General features: G+C 40.4%; 1 protein-coding gene and 1 long non-coding RNA gene across 2 annotated transcripts in view; one reads left to right on the top strand and one right to left on the bottom strand.

The window, feature by feature from the left end:
* Nucleotides 1–19,063, bottom strand: part of LOC118165870 — a 26,110-nt gene extending 7,047 nt beyond the window's left edge. The window contains exon 1 of the long non-coding RNA XR_004750274.1: nt 19,022–19,063. This is a non-coding gene — a long non-coding RNA (uncharacterized LOC118165870). The remainder of the gene's footprint in view (nt 1–19,021) is intronic.
* Nucleotides 14,310–23,590, top strand: SCRG1 (stimulator of chondrogenesis 1). The gene is made up of 3 exons (XM_035324228.1): nt 14,310–14,456; nt 19,037–19,300; nt 20,815–23,590. Exons 2-3 carry the CDS (start codon nt 19,065–19,067, stop codon nt 20,867–20,869), a joined length of 291 nt encoding a protein of 96 aa, XP_035180119.1. The 5' UTR covers nt 14,310–14,456; nt 19,037–19,064; the 3' UTR covers nt 20,870–23,590.

Raw genomic sequence — 23,590 nt, 5'->3', positions numbered from 1 at the left:
GGAAAGGAAAGGAAAGGAAAGGAAAGGAAAGGAAAGGAAAGGAAAGGCACGTCAAATAATATTTTACTAGACAATTAAATCTGATGTGTATACAGGAGCAAATCTGAACTCGAGGCAAGAATTAGTACCCTACTAAAATGAATATTGTCATGTCATAAAGTTTTAATCAGAGAGAATTGCACTTCTAGTAAGCAAAGACTAAAAAGCTTCAGGAAGTACAGAGGGCACAAATGCATTTCATATATAGTGCATATACTGAAAAATACTTCTGGCCTATCTCATCAAATTGAAAGCTTTTACCAGCCTATCTACTTTCCAGTCTTGTTTTTGACAAAAATACACACATAATATACAGCTACATACAAATTTTCTAAGATAACCATAATCCTGTGTACAATACGCTAACATTTGTAAGACTTTTAAAATCATTATCGGTAAACAGAGATAGCTTTCCTTACCAATTCTAAAGTTCATGTACTCAATGTAGTTCAAATCAGGACAAGACAAATGAAATGTGGTTTTCAAAACCAAATACAGGTACATGCAACTCTTAATAATAATAATAAAATTATCTATTGTCCTGATGTTCCCTCCTGTGTGGGGAATTGTTTTGTGCATTTATGTTTGTTTGTGTTTTATGTTTGTTTGTGTTTTTCTTTTTCATTTTTTTTTCTTTCCTTTTTTTTTTTTTTTTGGCCTGGAAACTGCCACAGAAAAGTCTGGCAGCTATAACCTTCAGCTAACTACTAGCAAATGCTAACATGCTGTAAAGTGGAACATTTATACAAGATCCATCTGGCGCATACAAGTAGGAATCCAAGATTTAAAGCCATTACACTGTGCATATGCATTTACACCTTCGCTGGAGTTGGCAAAAGAGTCGATTTTACCCCATGACTCCACTAGTAAAAGGAGGGGTGTGAAACGTGCGCTGACCTACGCTCCCCTGACCAACTGCAGTTGTTATATACTGCACTTTGGCATGTTACATCCCAGGCTTCATGCCAGGAGTAAATTAGTCCAGTCCTGACTTGCCTATCAGAAATTAAATAGTACAAGAGTGAAACATGCCCATAAAATATTAGAGTAGCTAAGCGTTTTCTTTTGATCAAGTTTTCAGCTTTAAAAGTGCAGTCCACCCAGTCTGGTAAAACAGGCACTGCTCCCATCAAAAGGGTGTCTCAGCTGGCTCTTTTTGCCATAACCGAGCAGTAAGGAGGGGGAAACAGCGTTGAGCCTTTTTGTTACTCCCCGTGCAGCTTAGGTTTGCTCAGCCATCTAACGCTGCAGTATTTTTATACTCAGCCCCTTCCCATCACCTCAGGCAGAGCAGACCTGGGTGCAGCAGTGATGTTTTTCTTTAGCTGTGCATAGGAAAAAATGCAGAAAGTTTGCACGAAGCAATGGCAATTGTTTCCATAATCATGATAAATAAATATATATATATATATTCAAAGTTGAAGGCAAAGGGTACATTTATACTGCCTCTGAAATTCACAGTGTAGCTGGGAAGCCGAAGCCGACGATTAAGGCATTCATTAATGCCCTCTGCTGTCTGCCTGGGCGAATTTCAGTGAACATCGCCTGCCTCTCCCCAGGAGCAGAGCCTCTTTAGAAAGCTGTTTAGGATAACAGAGCTTTCCTTCCTTCCTGGAGCATTTCCCCACGCTCCGGGGCCGGCCGGGCCGTGGCTCCATGACCGCAGGCCGCAGGACACAGCCCCCGGCCCGCTGCCGTCCCCGGGCGGCCGCAGGCCTGCTCGGGCCGAGCCGTTCAACACCAGGTGGCACCAAACAACAAGGCTCGGCAGGGCAGAGGTTTGGGCTTTTGGAACACGGTGGTGTAGGGCTGGCCCTCTGGGGGTCAGCAGTCTCCTGCCCGAAGCGGGGTTAAAGTTGCGCCCGGTTGTTCGGGGTCTTGTACATAGAAGTTTTGGAGATGCTCTGAGGGGGAGAGCCCAGAGCACCTCTGGGCAATGCGCTCCTGTCCTCAGCCACCCCCAAAGTTAATTTTCCTTGTATGCAGGTTCAGTTGTTGCAACTTTCCAGGCACATTTTGCCACATGCACCCAAGAGCTGGGCCCCCACTCCTTGGAGGGTTCCCCCCAACGTTTCTTGCCCATGCTGAGGAAGCCCAGCCTTTCCTCACACAGCGCCTGCCCCGCTCCCCAAACCTGCTCCCCACTGGGCCCTTTCCAGTTTGCTGCCTCCCCTACAGACTGCAGAGCCCAAGTCTGGGTGTAGATCCCCAGGAGCAGCTTCACGGGTACTGAGAAGGGAAATCAGCCCTTCTCCAAGCTGCTGGATGTGTGCTCCTGCTCCCACTGCCCAGCAAGTGCTGGTCCTTCACCAGCACCCCACTGGTCTGCCAGCACCCATGCCCTCTCTGCTAAGCTGCCCAGGACTGGTCCATCCCCAGCCTCACCCAGGGCACAGCTCTTCTCCATCCTTGTCTCAGGACTCTGCACGTGTCTTTGTCAAACTTCTTCAGGTTGCTGCTGCCCTGTCCCTAGTAACTGGATCAGGACAAAACCAAACAAATAGGACAAATGCAGAATGCTGTTACCTGTTGGGCAGCCTTATGTCTCTCAACAGACCACAGTGGAGTTACTTCAAATTTTCATTGATATAACCAATGTGGTTACTCTGATTTGATCTTTGTGTGTGTGTAAGAAAAGCACACCTGAAGACCACCAAGTAAGTGGATGAGTAGCCGCAGTACTGCTGTAGGTGAATTTCCAAAGTAAATTTCCCAGGGAAAGGGAATCTTGATCACAGCGTTAATGTACCTATTTGAATAATTGTCTTTTACCTGCCACAGATGTTCAGTTGGATGCCAACTATTTAATTTCATTTCCTCTGAGGGAAGCAAAGAGGAATGATCAGATTTTATACACTCACACCTTGTCAACATAAAAATATTGTTCTTATGCTCACATGCAGAAACTGAACCCTGTATCTTCCTCAGGTTTTGCCTGTAAAATATACTTTAAAATTTTATTATAAATTGTCCACCAGATGGAGCAGGAACATCCCAGCCAGAGGGAAAGTTTTTGGTCGTGGAGGGAAGAAGTGATCAGTCCATTCGGCAGTGACAGCTGTGAACAGAGCAAAATTGCTCTGATGTTCTTAGCAGTTGCACACAGGGAGGCAGGATTAAGTATTGCTTACAAAAACATGTATATTCATATGATATACACATGTTCTACAAATATTACGTCAGCTAAATAACCGCATGGGCAGGTTCGCAAATATAACAATGGAATTTCTCCAGGTGATGGCATGTTTGGGGTAGATTAGTGTAGTCAGAACTAGCAAAACAACAGTGCAAAGCCACAGACACACCCCACCTGTTTGATGAACCAGGAAAGTTATGTACAAGTCAGCCTTTAACTAATAAAAATAATTTAAAAAGATAAATCATTTTGAAAAAAAAATAAAATAAAATGAAAAAATGATGTTTAAGAAACATCATTAAGGAAAGGCAGTTCTGCACTTTAGTATTTACCACTGGGTTTTGCAGCTGAAGTTGTCCAAAGGTGACATGAACCTCACTGCTTTCTGATACAGTAACAAGGTAAGTTTCCTATGCAATTTATTTCCTGCAGTGTCTCCTCTTTGATTTCCAATGTATGCTCTTGGGGCACAACTCAAATCACATGCCAGCCTGGGAGACTGTGCCTGTCGGATTCTCTGTATGCTCGACTTCTTTGGACCATCAGCCAGGCTGTGAACCTTCTAAAATATTTCCTATCATAGTGAGCAATCAGGCAGTTATCTTGAATTTCCCATTGCTCATTGTCAGAACTAACATCCTGCAGTCAGTAACATGATGGGTGTCCTCTCTCCACTTCTGCATCACTGATACTTCTTTCCTATAAGTAGACGTTTGTGAAGGCTGGAAGGTGTGACAAAATTTTGCAAACTTCTGACTCAATTTCTGTGTGTCAGGATCACTGTTTAGGGTGATGGTGGGTATAAGGAGCTGAATACCAGCTTCAGTAAATTATAACTTTCAGTTTTTCTTGTGTGGCAGTTGTATTGTCCTCCTCTGACTGCTAATATCTAAAGCAAGTCATGGTTTAGGTAATATTTTTAATTTACACACACAAAGGTTCCTTTTTAAAGAAATTTCTTAAGAATTTCCTTTTTATTTGCTCTGAAACTGCCCATATGACCAACAGACAAATTCTGTTCTTCTTCCATCCCCACATAGTTCCAAAAAGACAAATTTAAATCAACAAGTGCTTCTTTCGTGAGTAAAAAGCTGCAAGATAGGGCCACAGTTCAATTGTATGGGGAACTGGGAAGCAGATGCCTCCAGTGAAAGGTCAAGGGCTTATTCCCACAAAGCATTTCTCATTCAAGCAAGTCTTATAAACCACTCTGCAGAGAGCTACTCACATGAATGAGGTGAAAAGACCAAGTTCTTTTGTGCTCTGTAACCACTGATACTCTCAAGTTATAGGAAAATTTCTATCACAGTGATAGTGTTTCTCTGCTAGGATAGAAGCTGATTTAAAAAAAAAAATGCTTTTCATATGAGAAGTTATGACAAAATTCTACATTTTTCTTTTTAACCTAAAACCCTACTTTTCAAAAGACATGATTGCTTAGGGATGCATTGTTTAATGTATGCATTAAACTAACAGACTGGACACCTAAAAAAAATCAGTGCTGTTGTGCCACCATTATATCAGTGGAATTTAAATAGCAAATTTGAGTGGTAATGGGCCAGAATTTAAAAAGGGCTTAACTTCTTTAATTTAAAACTGAAGTCCAAATCTCTCCCTATCTGAAGCTCTCAAAATGCTTCAGTTTTCATCACTGAAGCTTCCCAGGCACCCAAAAGCACCGTGTCAGTGGAAGATCAGCAGTGCCTGCATAGGGGCAGCCAAATGTCTAATTCTCTCTGGGCCAATGGAAAACATCCCACCAAATGCACATTCCACAGGTCCAGTCTGGACAGTGCCCTCCAGAGAGCCAACAAAACATAGGCGGTGGCAGTGGGAATGTCACATTTCATGCAGTCTCTCATCTGTGACAACTGCAAAGATCAACCTGGGTGAAATTAATCATGCTTCAGTTTAGCCATCAAGAACTGGCAAGTCCAATCTGTAATCGCCAGCTCATCTTACCTATAATGGAGACAATTTATTCTCTCCTCTTTTCCTTCCATGAACATAAAAGTAATTACACAAAATAAAACAGCTGCCAATTATCCTAAATAAACTATAGCCTACTGCTTAGAGCACTGTCTTAAATTGCAGAGAGAAGGAATTGCCTCCCTTATCTTGGTAAAGCTGACTGACTACCCAGCTACTGCATGGTTCCCTTCCTCCCTCAGGAAAGATAAGAGCAGATTCCTGCTTTGTTTCCAAGGGAGAGAATTTAGGCATCTGCCTCCAAAAAAATGTGGGGCTATGAGGGCTTTTAAAACCTTCAGACTCTTTAACCCATAAGGTTGCACGTGACTGGTACAGCCACAGACTTTAGGAAATTTTCCTTAATCGTACAGTCTTTCTCTGCTAATTTTCTTTCTCTGCCATCTTGTACAGGAGATCCTTCTCAATCCAGCTGGCAACAACACTGCCTCTTATTGGTTAATCTTTCTGCACAGGAAATTTGTATTAACAGTCTTATTTCTTTGGGAAAGTCATCTAAGAAAGAAGCACCTCACAGTTCCTACTTTCCCCTCCCAAGCACATCTTGCATACTTTTAATCATGATAATAGTCCAAGGGGAGATTTTCCAGGGATCTGGTGCTGGGAAACTTTCTCCTCCTCCATTAGCCACCCAGACCAAGACCAAGCCTTGGGGTCTAAAGCTAAAAAGTACTCCCAGGCACCAGACAGCCAGTGCCAAAACAACCTATGAATGACACGTACCCTCTTCAAGGCACAAACTGGGAAAATAAAAGCCTAAAGCAATGACGTGATGCCTACCAAAGTGACTTTTTTTTTTTTTTTTTTTTTTTTTTTAAGAAAAATTGTTACATACCTAGTGAATAAATGTGACCAATTAGGGATATATTTTGGTCATCACGTGACATATTTATTCCACTTCTCATTCCACCTTCAGGAAACTGCTATTGTGTGTTGTCAACAGCATTCATAGTTTTGTAACCTGAATGCTTTCTTTTTAGGTGGATGCCTGAGCTTTATGTGATATGACACAGTGATAGAAATGGAAGAGAAAATAAAAGTTAAAAAGTAGCAAGTCAGCTACACTTAGGTTTATTTTTCACCATAAATTAGGCTCATCATCAAGTAATATTAGAGCAGGAATGAATCCTTAGCCAAAAGAACTTACCAAGCTGTTAATTATGTAAGTTAGCACGATGGAGAAGGCAAGCAAAGAAAATGGAGTTACAGTAAACACTGCAGAAGTATTCAAAACAACAGAATCTTCACACTTTTCAGCAAATCCAACTTTAGAGTATACAATTAACAATGAATTGCATTCCTACTGGATAACTAAAAGCCCTCAAAACTTGGCAGAACGAGGACTAGGATTTAAGTAAGCCTTCCTATGTTTATTCAGTTGGTGAAAAAGCAAACCCATGATATTTAATGCAAACAGCTTTCAAGCATGAACTCTTCATGATGAATTTGTAAATGGTGAATACTCACCATCTAGAAGTCAACGTCTTGCTTTGCGTGCCAGTTACTTTCAAGCACGGATTTGTCAAATTGAACAAATCCTTCCAGTGACAGTACTCAGGCAGCTTATCATGTTCCAGGGTGTAAAAATGGTGGCTGAACTGTGCATGCTAATATGCTGGTATTGACAAAAAGGAAGCTGGGAAAATTGACTCAGAATTAATGAAGCAGTTCAATAGCAAGGAACAGTATTGGCAAGAGGAGTTAAACACAATTACAACTTAAATAATGATGATTACTTGAGTTGTGAATCCCAGGGAGACAATCCCATTACAGAACAGAACAGAGAAAAACAGGTAGGAAGCAGGAATCTGGTTAACCTTTTGGACTGGTTAACCAGCTCTTTCCTTAAAGAGCATGCCCCGAGAAATGTGAAAAATGCTCCTGGTTATCTGCTGGAATTTTGTTGTCACCCTACTAGACAGAAAAGTTTTTCTGCAATTGCTTCTGAACTATTAAAAAAAAAGAAAAAAAGAAAAAAAGAAAAGAAAAAAAAAGGAAAAAAAAAAGAAAAAAGAAAAAAAAATAGAAACCATAAACCAAAACCCCACAAAATATTAATCATTTAGTGAGAACTCTGCTGCAAATGTATGTCATACGGGCAATTAAACTTTTATGCTGTGATATGTAAACAAAAGCCCAGATGGAAAGGTTTCTGCAGCTTATTCCCATAGAGCTGAGTATCTTGCAAATAAGGTGATGAATTTTTTTAAAGAGAAATATAGGTCCTGATTAATGTGGTGGTGACAGGCTTAGGACAATGTATAGAAAATATTAAATTTTATATAAACATTTACGTAAACATATAAAAATAATTTGACCTGGGAATGCTGGGTATTTTCCATGTGTTGGGCATATCTTAAGCTTAACGTGTGCCAAGGCTGCTGAAGACAGCAGCAAATTGCTTCATAGTTTTTGCTTTATGCAAAATTGTCCTTTTTCTTGGGCTACTTACTGTCAAAACACATTGAACTCTAATAGATCCAAACTGAAGAGCTGCATAATGTTTACCTAACACTCAACTGTCAGCTCTTACTAATACAATCAAGGGTCTGTGCAAATATTATAAAGTAATAATTTAGTTCTGGTTACTGTGAGCATGAAGCTTTTAGTCTCAGTTAAAGCAGCAGCAGTCTGGAAAGACTTGTTTACTATTCTTTGGATGAATTTCTCAGTCATTCCAGTGAGCCATGGAAGATTTGATAGGCTCTCAAAAAGGTGAGGACCCCCATATGTATATGTACATATACATTACACAGTAACTTTTACAAGCTATGTATATCCTTATCAAGTCTTGGAAATCAGAGATACGCAGCAAGAACTGACCTATTCTGTTTAATTTTAAAGGTAAAAACTCCGGAAACTGTTTACGGCAACGGCAGTAAACATGCAACAGTGCAGTGGTTACCTAAGTATCTTCAAAGGAATTGCTGAAACAGCTCCTCAAGGAAAGCAGAAGCACTCTTTGTTGACATAAGGGTCACCAAAAGGCATTAATATATGTTTCTGGTTTCATATTTTTTCAGCTGAACTGGAAACTATGGGCGCTGAGAAAATGAACTAACATCAGCAAATTAACTCTTTTGATCAGAGTGACCTGCTAGAGCAATGTGAAAGGTACTTATTCTAAATTGTGCATAAGAATATTTATTGTTCCTGCTCAGCAGGATCTCTATTCAGCAATAAAGATTGATAAGCTGGATTTCATATTTCCACAAATAACATTCATTTGAGGATTTTCCTGGGTTACTCTGATAGTAAAATACAATAGTAAACAATTGCCTTTTGTAGTTAAAGATGGTTAAAAATGAGCTGTTGACATGTTACAGATGAGACCTAATTATTTGTCTCTGGTAAGTGTCTAGTATAATATTCTTCAAAAAAAAAGTTTTCATCTATGATTTGTAGTTTTGCTACCCCAAAGTCTAGGGAGTAGTCCTTCTACATGTCTGATAGAACCACGTCTGCCCTTAGAGGCAATGAATTGTCACAATAAAATGCTTTTCAGAGGGGTCTCTTTTTTTTTTTCCCCACTAGTAATCAGTATACAACTTAAGGTCATATATCCTAACCTTTCTGTACTCTATGGGACTCAGAAGAATTGCTTCAAACTGAAATGTCTACAGCTCTTACTAAAAGTCAAACAAAAGCCAAAACAAAACATCAGCAGGACCAGAGTATGGCAGTAGTCAAATATGACACTGCAAACATGACATCTGGTGTGTAGCACGTTACATAAACAGAGACTACACAAATACAGCAGAAGATGAGGATGGCAAAAGATATGACATTTTGTGAAAGGGCTCCCAAGGGGATATGAGCAACCGAGGCCAAGGTGGGGAAAAAGAAAAAAGAAAGAAGTGTATACACAACATGATTTGTATGAAAAAGACTCAATATTTTTTTTTTTTTTTTTTCCTTCCCAGGGAGAACTTACACTTCCAAAATCTAGATGAGCTCTTTGAAGGACTAGATGACCAAGTCAATAAGGGTGATTCAGCTTCTATCACAGCACTTGAGTTTCCAGAAAGCTTTTGGCAAAAATCCCTTGTCATAGGCTCTTAAGGAAGCTGAGTTGTCTATTCATGCTCGAAGTATAGAAACAAACAGTAGCACACATGGTCACTTGCCACAATGCAGGGAGGTCGTTGTTCTCACAGGGAATCTGTGCTGGGACTTGAGAAAGCACAAGAGCAACGAATAAGGGGTACACAAACAGAAATTTGCCTTGCCAAACTACAGATTACACAAACTCATTCAAGATGGTGCTCTCAGTAGAGACAAATACAGTTCTGCAGCATGCACTGAAATGCAAACTCACTTTTGTTAGAGAATGGTGCTGAAATCACTGAGTGGCTGAAGTTGGAAGGCACCTCTGGAGACCAACCAGCCCATCCTGCTGCTCAGATGGGCTCAGCTATAGCAGGTTGCCCAGGATTGCACTCAGATGAGATTTTAATATCTCCAAAAATGGAGACTCAACAGCATCTGTGGGCTACCTGCTTGACCTGCCTCCAAGGAAAGCTCCTTCAGATGTTGAAATGGAAATTCCCATCTCCCGGCCACTGTTCATTGCCTCGGCTCCTGTCACTGGGTGCTGCTGAGAAGAGCCTGGCTACATGTTCTTTCCCCTCCCCCATGTATTTATACACATAACTCCCTAGTTACACTATATATAATATACATGTCTTGCTGAACAGTCCAAGATCTCTCAGCCTCTCCTTGTACAAAAGATGCTTCAGTATCTTTGTGGCCCACCACTGCTCTCACATCTGTCTTACGCTAGGTCACCCGGACCTGGATCTGGCACTCACCAGCACTGAGTAAAAGGGCAAGGTCACCTCCCCTGGCCTGCTGGCAACACTCCTAATGCAGCCCACGATCCCATTAGCCTTCTTTTCTGCCAGGACCCACTGCTGGCTCATGTTCTGCTCAGCACACAACAGGACCACACATGCCCTTCCCACCGAAGCTGCTTTCTGGCCAGTTGGTCCCCAGCCTGTCCTACTGTGCGGGGTTTTCTTCCCCAGGTACAGGGCTTTGCATTGACTTCTGCTGAGCTTTATGGTGTTCCTACCAGCCTATTTCTGAGTAGCAGACTAACCATCAGGCATATGGTCTCCTCCCTCCAGTCCTGCTTTCTTTACAGGCTTCCTGAGACAGCCACTGCTTCCTCTCAGCTGTGTGGTGCCATCTCCATCCCGTTATTCCTTGCTGACAGTCCTGCTCACCAAGCTGGCCAGCCTGTTAGCAGAGGAGCTTTTGTCCCATGCGGTCACTCTTCACACTTTCCAGCTCTCTCCTGGCTGTATGGCTGGTGACCACAAGGAAGAGCAGCAGGGGCAGAGGTCTGAGGGCTGGACAAGCCTTTGCGGTCCCTCTGCAGCACCCCAGACCTGAGCCCCCTGGCAAGCAGCCTGGGCTAGGCTCAGAGCTACCCAGTAATGTGCAAAAGGCGGGGGGATGGTCAAAGGCTTCAAAAGCCAGTGTGGTAATCTATAATGTTTTTAGCAGTGATTAAGGAAAATTAGGTCAGATCTTGTAAGTAACATTTTATGTGTGTGAGCATTCTTTTTTTTTTTTTTTTCTTTAACTACAGATACACTAGCATAGGTGATAGAGGCAAAGGTATCTCTCCCTGTTTTCTTTCAGACTCCTGGCACCAGCCCACTCCAGCAGCTGCAGAATGCTCCACACCCTCAAGGCCAGGCACCTTGAAGTATCAACAACTAATTCCTAGCAAAGCCGTAAGAAGCCAACAACACCACCACACACAGCAACATTTCGAATCAGCAAGGAATCAGACCAGGCACGTACTTCTGTGTATCAGACAACTAGTGCATCTGTGATAGCTGTTTACTGGGAATACTTTCCCAATTTACAGTAATTCTTATCATAATATATTCAGATTCATTTGCCTCTCTGAAACACCGAGCCGTAGACACACATGCATCCAATATTAACTTGCTTGGCATGTCTGGAATTGACAGTTCATATCATCAGCAGATTCTGACTGTATTGCATCCTCTTTGCATTAATAGAAAAGCAGCAACAGCCTGAGCATGCCAATAGAGAATTGATCTGAGGAAATACACTAAAAGATGCCTTTGATTAGACCAGTGCTTTGTCTCATATTTTAACCAAGCACAGACTGCAGCCTGCAGAAGAAGTTGAGAAAACCAATAGCAATAACAGGAAGTCAAAAATTACTGAGAGAGAAAACAGAAAGGCTCTGGGACTTCACAGAGAACAGCCACTGGAAATAAAGCAACCACTGATGATAAAGTCAAGAGACAAAACAAGTCACATGATCAACAACTACTGTGCCCTGATTTCTTCAGAACAAGCAACAAACTGTTGTCCAGAAAATTTAAAGGCTAATGCAGGTACCAGGTATAAAGTAAATTGCCAGACATGGGAATTGTGAAGGCAGTAGTAGAATATCTAATAGCACAGATGTTTTCTGAACACAATCAACAACAGAACAAAGGATAAAAAAAAAGTATCCTTGGCTAAAGTTGCATTAAGTAAAAGCTTTGTAAAGTTACATTAAGTAAAAGCACAGAAAATGCATTTGCAAATACTGTTTGATTGACATTATAGATGCTGAGACATGGGAAGGGTGACACAAAAGGCACAATGCAAGTTATGATGTTTGCGTTACATGTATTTGTGAAATGAGCAGGTAAGATTTATTGTTGCTTAAAAAATCCATCACACTGAAAACTGACTATAAGGCACCCTACCTACTGTCATTCTGTAGCAAACGATGACAGCACTTAATGTCTTAGTTGTACTGGCACTGTCTTTACCACCAGCATAAAGTCTGCAAGGTCTTTATGCATCCCCACAATATCTACAGTCATTTACATTCCTCAGGTATAGGCTTTAGATTGCATCACCCACCAAAATCAGGCTCCGAGGTTCCTCATATGAACTGTATGTATCAAATAAGTTGTCTGACTCATAGCTTAAGTGGCAACTTTTAAGAAGATTTAATGTAAGAGGAGAAACATTTGTATTCTTCACTGTCAGCCTGCAAAAAGCTGGATGTTGACACTGAGAATGCAATAAAATGCAAATTGATTTTTGTTCACAGAAAAAAAAGTTAAACCTGTGAGGCTTGCATTAAAAATGCAAAGCACATATAAAATGCTGAGTACTTAAATTCAAAAAGCAAAGATTATTTTCCCAGGACACATTACGTAAGTTTATTTTAGAGTAATGCTGTATACTGGAGGCAGCCACCCTTTTGCAGCTGAATTTCATTGTTACCTTTTCTGTCTTCTCACCCTGCCAGGGGCCCTTCTCCCTTAATTATGGATTATTGCTATGACCTTGTCACTGCCCCTCCTGAACCTGAACAACTCCATTTTGCATCTTACTTTGACATACACATCTTTGGACAGGAGCAGGGATAATGTAGAGATAATTCATCTCTAGATGAATTGAACATGGTTGATAATTACTATCTCCATTGTGTGCACACAGATCAAGGAGAGTGAAAAAGCAAGATTTCCTAACAGTGCTCTTGCAGCTTGAGAAAGAATTTAGATCTGGTAACATTGCTTTGCACTTTGCTCTCTCCCAAGCTAACAGCATCACAGGCTGCCCTACCCTTCAATGCACTGTCCTGTAACATACCCTACTTTTTACACCTCAGAGAGCTGCTCCTACAGCAGCCAATGTAGTCTTTGGTTGCACCTCACCCCACAGATTCCCTAAAACCTTTGCTCCCTCCCAATCTTGATTTACTTCCCAGTTTCTGTGCTGAAGAAGCATCAGAAGAGAGAAAGTTTCCTCCTGTTCCTGAATGTTTGCCACAACTGGAAATATCGTACACAAACCTATGGAGAGGGGGCCACCAGCAAAATGTTAACTTTGTTAGAACTGTCTTTTCTCAAAACCAGAAGGGGACATTTCCCCAAAGAAACATCTCCCCCTGCACACTTCTCTTTATCAGCCCTCCAGACTGCTGGACTGCTATCCAAACAAGTCCCTCACAGGGAACTGGGACACCGAGTCCTCACAGAGGCATTAGGATAATCTCATTTAGAGTACGGGCTGCCAGGGCAAAGATCCATGCTGGAAAGGAATTACTGCAGAGAAGAAAATCCAGCACGAGGCGTTTTGTCACCCTGATATCCTCTACAGGTACAAGCGTATGTTCCGCTCCCTGCTGACCCGGCTGCCCTTCTCCAGCAAAAAGGGAGAATGCCCTGCTGGCTGCGACCACCACCAGAAGGGACGTGCAGGTTTAAGCGGTTTTCAAACACAAGCACCAAGACCTCAATTTGTATACTGAAGCACCTGAACAGAGGTGTGTTTTTGTACTTGTAATGAACCTCTGTATTAAAAGCAGCCCAATAGAGAAAAACTCTAGCTACAAAAGAATAAAAATGATGCAGACTAGAAGTGTAAAAGATTGCTAGTTGACATCTAAGGTGTAACCTTACTTGTCTATTTGTATGACAAAACAGAGCCAGCGTGGCCACAACAAAAGGAGGGCCTAAATTGCAACAGAAATATAAGGACACTGACAACACCCCAGACTTCACCCTGAGACTTTTTCTCATTAATACATAATACTTCAGCTCCATTCAAGAACTTCAAATTGTGTTTTTGTGATACCACATAATTTGATTTCCGTTTTTAGTCTAAAATAACTTCCTCTGAAATACTCTTCACTTTACCTCTTGATTAAATGTTTGGCCAGTATTGAACTCAATGCACAGTGTCACATAGTACAAGGTACAAAAAGCCTGGTTAAAATAATTACAGTTCTCGATTATTTCATTTTTGAAAAACTGATTCCTGAAGTCAGGAATTGCACAAGACTGCTGGCTAGGTGCTGGCTCAATGCAAACAGCACTTCAGCTCCGTGCCCTGCTCCACTCCCCCCACCAGCCCAACGCTTGCTCTGGCTGCACGTATTCTGCAGGGTGTTTTCCTTCTCCCTGTGCTGGATGTTATGCCTTGCTCTCTGAGGAGACACCTTCTCATCAGGTCCTGGATGAACTAATAGTTCCTGCTGGAAAGGATACGCTCACTTTTTTTTTTTCCTTGTCTAGGTTGGCAGTGACTGAATGAGGCAGTTCTTGAAGCCCATCCTCTGGCCCCTTGCTGGAGAAGGGAGTGTGTCACTCACAGGCAGAAGTCAGGACAGACAAAGGGCTGTTTGTCCCACATCTCCCATCAGCCCTCCCTCTTCTCATCCCTGCTAGCTCTAGCTCTCTGTGTCCATCTGAAAAGACACAGCTGCCAAGAAAGTGAAAGAGTGAAGCAGAAGAAAAAGGTATGTCATGCTCCTGAGATTATCCTTGTGCACTTGTTCTTCTGGTGCTAGTTACAGGCTACAGAATTAGAAATATATACGGGAACATGCAGAAGATTTGGGAAAAAGCAGATACATCGTAGGCAAAAGATGTTATTCAAGACAGATGCATCGATATGATCCAGCTAAAGATAACTCTTTCCCTACCTTACTCTTCAAAGCTGGATGTTATATATTAACATCTGAAGTCATTAAACATACTATATTGCCTGCCTGTACTCAATATTATTGCAAAGTTGGTGAATGTGGAGAGAGGTGCGTTCACAATGAATTGCTGTCTTTAAGAAAACTGAATGGGTTTTAATGAGAACTCAATTTCTGGAAAGAATCATGGTATTGATGGGAATTACAAAGCAGTAATTCACTGAATTCATCCTCAGTGGAATAGCTGCTGTCCTCACAATGCATCAACTGTTCAAGCAAAACAGATTTGAAGACTTCTTTAATAGAAGAAAGTTCTTGATATCAGTTATGAAGTTCTTGTGTAATGATTTCTTATGAATGCATTAATAAACCTTGCATTAATGAACCTTAAGTTTCATTAATGAATGCATTAATAAACCTTAAGTTTGGCTCTTTACAGGTGTTTCTGAGTTAGAAACCTGACAAATGAAAAAAAAAAGATAAAAGGGATTTTATTCTGAATAGGTACTTCTAGCTCTTGACCTCGATACACATTGAGACTGTAATATGTCAAAAAAAAAAAAAAAAAAAAAAAGCTTCACTTTTTAAAGCACAATTTGCCAACTTGTTAACCCAGCACCTGCCACTGGACTGACTGGAACAGATCATGCACCAAGACAGTACCAGTTAGATTAGAGTATTTGCTGTTTTCAGACTTAGGCAACTGGAGAGCCATAGACAAGAATAACAACTCTGAAAGGTATATATAATGCCTGACAGACAAAATTGTAAATATTTATCTTTTCCCAAACTGGAAGGATCTCTTGATGTGCTGAAATATGCATCTTGTGCCATTTCTCAGGGTTCTGTACATCTGTCTCTATTGCTAGCACCTGAGCTCCTACTAATATCATGGGGCATTTAAAGTGCATCTCTATTCTCATGAAATACTACCCTGTAGTTCTCAGCCACGGATGCTGAAACCTGGGTTACTCTGTTTGGTCTTTTTATGACTACCTCTGCTCCTTGCAGATCCATAAGCTAGATGGTGCCAAATCACTTGGCAGGACAATTCAAACACTCTCGGGTGAACGAGCAGGGATAGTGGTGATTCCTGACTCACAGCTCTCAGTCCCAAACAAAACATTTTCTTCTACACAAAATTCTATTTTTTTTCAAAGCATTTGTTTTCACAGCTGAACTTCTCTGAACTTTACTCACACTATGTCAAAGCAATCAGAGAAGTCATTTCTTAAAATGGACTTCTGCAAATGCAAGGAGCTCATTTTAAGTATTTGTAGATGGCTTTACTCCTCTGTTAGAATTTGAAAAGATATAATCTGGATAGAGCAACCTGGTCAGGCTGAGCATAACTGGCATTACTACTTTTTCAGAAGGTTTTACATAAATGTAAGACTGTTTGCTGACAGTGATATTTGAGTCCATTTTGCAGTTGGATTTTCTCATAAAGTAAATCAGGGAAATTTGAGTAAAGACTGTTTCTGTAGTATGCAAAAGCAGAAAATGTCTTTGACATGTGTTTTTAAATAAATATGCACTTACTAGCTCTGCTATTTAACTAAGCAATTGGTAACATTCAATCATTTATGAAACCATACTCAGAAAAAAGAAGTTGCAGTAGTTTGTCAGGGAAAAAACAATTCCGCTTCTGAAAGATCTGCCGAGTTCATCACCACTGATCCTGTGCAGGGAATTGATGAAACACTCCAGTTCCTTGGCAGTCTTTCATCTGCAAATAGGCACCATTCTCTCACAGTAAAGGAATAACCTTTTGAAGAAAGGTCTTTTGACTGAAAGTTTCCTTTCAGTTACTAACTGGAAAAAAAAAAAAAAAGTAAACATTAAGAAAAAAAAATATTTTTCTGATAAAAAACAGCAATGCTGAGCAGGTAAGATGCATAACTGACCTGTTAGTGAAGTTGCTTATCCATAGCTCAGTGGCACATGACTCTGCTAATATCAATTTTGGCAGCTATGTGTAGCTCATCTCAATAATGCACCATCTCAAACCAGCCATCTCACCTCATCTCATACCAGTAACGCACCCTAGCTCTATCTTGTTATACTCCAAAGCGGGTACTGAGGTATCCTAAATTGTCGATCATGATTTCTGAATCTAGCAATTTGAAAGTCTACAGAAAATCTGTCCATTTTCAGGACAGAATATGTTCCTATGAATTTTGAGCAGATCAGCAGCTGGCAACAGACTCAAATGAGCATTCCAGCTAAACTCTGTGTAGAGAAAGCTCACCCAAATTATTAAGAACAAAAAATGTGCACAAGAGCAAAATATTAGAAATGCCTCATCCTCGGGGGAAGGACTGATAGAATAATCCAATCACAGAAAACAGGAACATAAACCTCTGCTTCCTGAATTTATCTTTCATGGAACATTTCTTCCATTAAATACTTACATAATGAAGTTCAATTACTTGAACAGAAAAATGTTAAATTGTATTCCTGACATTGGCATTTATCAAGGTAGAGTACAAACAAACTTTCTCTTTAAGCATTAGACGTCCCTTAGCAGAACTCTCAAACTGCAGTGTTTGTAATCCTACAAAATTAAAACCATTATTATAACAACGTAGATTCTTTACCTGATTCTGAAAATAAATAAATAAACAAACAAAGTTAGAGCAGTGTTTACTTTGAGAAGTAGTTTTGAACCCTAAAACTATTAAAGACAGTACATTATTTAATACTGCACTCCAAGGCAATTAAAAAAATAGATCCCTAAGGCTCCTTTACTAGTAGTTTATGGAGTCTTCTCCTCAAAAGTTGACAGAAAGTAAAAGGAATAGTTTGATGAATTTTGTTTCTGTGAGAGAAGTTAAACAATACACAAGAGCTTGTTTTCATTTTAGTCATATTCCTTAATACTTTGGCCACTTATTAATAAATTTTAACTCCCAGATTTTCTTAGTTATCTCTAGCATATCATGGAAGGTCAGCGAGAAAGCTAAGGTAGTTATGTAACTAAGCAGGAAAAAAAATACTACCAATACAGTAAATTTATATGTTTAAAAACTTATTGTTTGTTTTTCAAGGGTTACCTCAACCATCCTACAAAATATCACAAGCAGGACTCAATTATCTTAGTGGCCTCTGTACCTGACACTTTCTTATCTAGATAAAAGCTCTGCCACCTTGACCTGAGATTTGATAGTTTTTGCTCAGATGTTGTTTTATTCCTGGTTTTGGATTAGTTTAGAGCACTCTGTTCTTCAGCCACACAAGACAGACCCGAACAAGCCCATAGTGCTGTAGCAAAGGGCAACCAACTCTGAAGTGCCAAAAGAGATGAAACTAAATCTTTTTTGATACTACCACAAATAGAGTTAGGAATGCTCACAGGGAGAGCTAGCTACACAGAACCCAACATTTTTTCAGGTGAGGTTTCAGAGCAAAATTCATTTTTAAATTGAGATATCAGATCCCTTTCATTCAAGCATGAGGCAAAAGCAGTACAAAAAAAATAATAAAAAAAATCTTCCAACTTCTCAATCCTAATACCAGTAAAAGAAGGAATAACTTAGGAAAGCAAATGCAAGTTCAGGGGGTCTTACCCAAAGCTTTTTGACACAGCCTCTGTGCAAAGCAGCCCAGAAAAGCACAGCTGGCATTAAGCAAGCTCACACAGATGATGGGAAGCCTCATCACCAGCAGCAGTTCTGCAAGGAATACTTTATCCTTGCATTTAAAAAGCAATGTCAATTAAACTATAATGACCTCTTGTAGCAAGACTCAGCTAAGTAGTTTTCAGTACCAAGATAGATTTAAAAAAAACACACTTCTCGGTAATGCTGCATCCCACCAGAGCCTGCAGTGCAGTCCTTGCCAAGGGCGCAGCACCTGACAGCACTGCAGGGCTCTGGCTGCCTGGGCCACATAGCACTTCAGTTTCTCAGGCAGTCTGGGACAGCAGTCTGACTCAGCAGACAGTTTTTCCACAACTTTTGTGGGGGAAAGATAGTATTAATTTCATGCGAATTACTCGTTTCAACAGTCTCAAACAGCTGAAATCACCAGGAAGGCAATGAGAGCCACGAACATTTCCCCCGCACTGGTAGCCACCGATACGTGCATTTACACTGCTGAGAGAACGCAACCAGCTCAAAGCAATTTTCTAAAGGTGAGAGGCCAAAGCAACAACAAAATTGCCAGCAACAGAAGCCTCAATTCCCAGAGAAAGGATTCCCACGGTTGTATAGAAAGTAATGAATATCAATTCCATGGCAATATTATTTACCTCCTAGGAGAAAACACTCTCCGGCACAGAGGCTCAAACCTCCAAAAGTTCACAGGAAAGACAGAAAAATGTGATCCAGAAAGCAGGCTGGGGAAAAGACCTGTTCAACAGCTATACCTGTGTCACATACCTCATTTCTCTTTAGCACTCCTGCTGTGGGAAGCTTTGCAAAAATGAAAACGCTCTCAGCTCTGCTTCTGCTGAGCACTCTCCTGGGTGCCCACATGGCCCCTTCCCGGCGTCCCTCCTGTTACAAAAGGGCTCTGAAGGACCACAGCTGCCACAGCGTCCCCGAGGGCACGGAGAACCTTCGACGAATCGACGGAAGCCTGCAGGATCACTTTTGGGAAGGGAAGGGTTGCGAGACTGTCTGTTACTGCAACTTCAAGGAACTGCTCTGCTGTCCAAAGTAAGGTTACGCACAGTTCATAGAAACTTGCCGAGTTCTGTACAGCCACCCATTATATTTCCATCACTTTACAGTTTCCACTGGAGGAATAAGCTGCCGTGTTAAGGAAACATCACTTGAGGTGGTTTGAAACTATGTTAAGATATAGCCAATTACCTGGCACACTGGCAGTTTTCAATTCTTGTTTTTCAGGGCCTCACCTGGGACATGCTTAGCATACTTTGTAAGCCTGCATGTCCTACTGGGAGGGGATTTAGCATTGCAATCGCCCAGCTTTTGACTCTTCTGCCAATAACTGTTTAAACTAACAACATGAACTACAAATCCTTATTCACAGCAGTTTGCAGTGAAGATGTTTTCAGGACCATAAACAAAGCCATTTGATTTCTGTTAGCCAGTAAAGAGTTACGCTACTATTCCAAGGCATGTGCGTATATGTCAGCTGAATAAATGATTCTGTAAAGACAGCTGTTTAAAGTAGGAAAGCAAACAGGGGGAGAATAGGTTTGCAAATGCCTGTAAGGGTGGAAAAAGATTTAGAGATTTAGCCAATGCTTTGCGTGCTGGCTGACAGTGTTGACAAAGCAAAACAGAAATTCCCATGGAATGTGTTTTCATTGTTGTTGTTTTACAAAAAGAATGTGCATCTCAATAAAATTAATATTTAGTGAATAAACACCACCAGCCCGTACTGGTTTGAAGATACAAAATATATTAAGAGATTATTTCCATTCAGCTTTCCAGCAATGTCTTTTCTTCAGGAAATTTAGATTAAAACATCAACGCTTCAAAACTTCTTAATACTCCAGGGACATTATAATGTGATGGCATTATATAGGCAAGCAAAAATAACTTTTTATACAAGCTCCTCTTGCCACACAAGTTTCTCAAGTCCCCTAAGTCCAATAAAAGATAACTTGTCTATATTCCTGTAGGGGACTAGATTTAGAAATGGGTGGGAATGACTCCTGAAGCTAAAAATTTAAACTGAGAGCACGGTTTAAGTAAATTTTTCATATTTCACTCTCCCTAAAACCAGATATAGTGCCCTCACCCTGAAGCACACTTTGGGTTTCCAGCTTTAACCTGAGCTTTGAAAGCCTCTTACTTTGATACAAATACACAAGGAGGTCTTCCTTCATCCATCTTAAAGTACAGAAGACCTACTTTGTGGGTCTCCTCTCAGGACAAATTGCACTAAGCAGAATGCGTGAATGTGCCAAAGTTCTTTATAATTTTATATATTTTGTAAATTTCACCTTTGCAAAGTTAAAATACCATGCTAGAGTCCTAGCACACTGGTCAGCCAAGGGAGTTTTTGCCGTCACTTCTGAATCAGGCCAGCAGAGGTAGATACAATGTCTTCATACAGACCTGCAGCTACATTTGCATAGCTGGAAGGGCATCCCATAGACACAGTAATCACACATACAACTCATCAAAAGCTAGCAAACATAGAAATGCATGTCACGGTAAAGCTCTAATAATTATTAAAATATCTAAATCTCTTTCAGGGAGATTTTCTTTGGACCAAAGGTTTCTTTCGTGATCCCCTGCAACAGTGAGTGATCAACATCAAGTCTGCCGGTGAGGACAACAGACATCATTCTGCAATTGCATAACAATACATTCAAGGGGAAAAATAAAACCAACAACAACCAAAAATAATAATAATAAAAAAACTTCCTCCCTAAGCACATGACAGCACCTCTCTTTACACTGGAGAAAAAAATCTTTTCTATACCATTTTGGAACGTGTAAGAAGTTCTCCTTTTGAATTTGGTAGCTGTCAATTAGCTCCATATATCATGCGAGAAACTGTACAAGTGCATAATAGTCTTAGTATGCAGCTCCCAGCAAAAAGCCTACCTTCTTAATAAGTACAACTTTCTCAACTAGTTTTTATGAAGGAGTTTGAGATTAAGCCTTCACATGGTTAAGAATGACTCTGGCAGGAATCTGCTGCATTGCAGCTTCCTATTGCTTTATTGCTGCTGTGCAGTTAATGTTGGTTTAAGCTGACACTATTCAGTACCTAGCACTTCCATATGTAGGTTCCCACCATCTCCCTGGCCATCTTGGAAAAAAAATGAAAACAAAACTCACACCATTCATCTTTGAAAAATTCCACTGGAAAAAAAAGTTAAAATTCATATGTAGTAACAGGTAGATGATGATTATGTCTAATATTTCAGCTGCATATGAAATCTTAAATTAGGATGAACATTGAACTCTTAGAATACTAGAACAGCAGTGATAGTACATATATATTCAGAAAGACATAGAAAGAAAGTCAGACTGACATAGGGTCAGTTAAGGCAACATAAAAATACTCACTTAAGCAGCTTTTGGATCCAGCCTCATTTGAAATACAGTACCTGGGAATTAAAGTTAAAAACCCAGCTTTTTATTTTTAGGATAGCTCTGTAGGGAAACAGGTGGGTAAATGAAGAGAGAGGTAGCTAGAAATATTGGAAGTAATCCTCTTAATTTAAGAGTTATAGTGATCTAGCCTGTAGACATACAGTTACCTCTCAATACCTGCTGGCACTGATTACAGTATCAGAGAAAAGTAGCCAATAATTTATGGCCACTTATAAGTTTAACAATAGCCATCTGAAGAAGCCAGGCCTAGAGGCAGTAAACTATCTTACTGCCTTACAAATGATAATTCTTTAGCTATCAAGTGAGCCACATGAAAAGCATGTAGTACTGAGGTCACTATTTTTACCCCCCTCAAATCAGTATATTGTTCACCTAATAATTTTACATTACACTGAAAACTGCTAGCATCAGAGTACCAAACTTATTTCACATACCATAGGAAACATCAATGTCTTTTTCTGTTAGTAAACAAGGATTGGATAGGGGTAGCAGTGGCTTGATTGTACACGGCTAATAATAAATGTTTCAAGTAAATCTGCATGTACCACTTGCCAAGTAATTTTTATGCTGCTGGGTGTTAAACAAACAGTTTGTTTCACTAGGCTTTTTAAGCCTGGTTTGTGTAATTATTCCTGAGTCACTTGGGCTTCCTACCAAATAATCAATTAAGGAAAAAATAATCTGGCAACTCACAGTTGAAATATCCAAAGTCAGTGTTTTTCTAAGAAAACATATAGTTTCCACTCTTGTGTAAAGTCCTCCATGAACTTCTAGTAGTAGTAAGTGCAAGTAGATTCTGATGGTAATGCCGTCTAGTTCCTGTGTAAATCATGTTGCATATGCCTATCATCCATAGCTTTCCAGAGCAGGAAAAACAAGAACTGAGGCAGATACACAGCCAGGTTGTAAAGTCAGTAAGTGGTTTTCAGTTACTTCCCCTTCCACCACTACTGACTTGGAAAAATCCACAATCTGCTGGAAAAAAGTTTTGCCACTTTCCACATGCAGATGGATAAGGTCACTTAGGCTATTACTTTAAGACCAATTCCCTGTACAAAACTGCTTTTTCTTCCTACTCCCCTTCCCTCCTGAAGGATCTTCTACACGTCCTGCCAGACCTAAGTGCGAACGTTCATCCCTGCCCTCCATACTGTAAGAGAGAAAAAGCCTTTATCCTTCAGGTGTCCAATTTAGTGCCAGGTTCCCTGGATGCTTCTCCAAATAATGTATTCAAGATTACAAATTCAACTTGTGCAAAGAACATTTAGTAAACAATTTTGCAGACACTTCTGTGAAAAGGGTACTGAAACTTCTCCCAAGAAATACCAACTTTAGCTACCACTAGCTAGATATCACTAACGGGTTTGAACTTAGGCCATCACTGCAGAACTTCAGTGTGGAAAGATCTAAGACACTGCGAGTGAAATAAATTAGGCCACTTATAGCTCCTGGGAAGGCAGCCAGTTTGAGTTTAGGGTTTATCATCATTCAGTTAAGCAACAGAGTGCCACAGGTCAAAATAGCAGAATGGAGCATCTTGGTTGCAGTGATGCCAAGAAAGTACTTTCCCCCAAAAAACTCCCAAGATTAACATCCATCAGTTTAGACCAGAGAGATACTCTCTCATTTTTCCCTAATTAAGAAATAGCCTTTAAACTTCTGATAAGGTTAAAAGTTGCAACAAATGCTAACTGAACAAACTGAAGCCATGTCCTCTTCTGCTTTAAGCTTCTCCTTCTGCCTTTTCTTCAACCCATGCACACAGCTTAATGCAGAAAGAAATATTTCATGTACCACACATTTAGAGTAGCACAACAACAATGAAATCCACAAAGTCATACATAATCCTGTCTTCAACATCACAGACTTTACTAAGATCACCAATTAAATATATTTCTCATGGTA

The sequence above is a fragment of the Oxyura jamaicensis genome, chromosome 4 (assembly GCF_011077185.1).
Source record: "Oxyura jamaicensis isolate SHBP4307 breed ruddy duck chromosome 4, BPBGC_Ojam_1.0, whole genome shotgun sequence".
Lineage (NCBI taxonomy): Eukaryota > Metazoa > Chordata > Aves > Anseriformes > Anatidae > Oxyura > Oxyura jamaicensis.
This window is presented reverse-complemented; position numbering and strand designations above follow the sequence as displayed.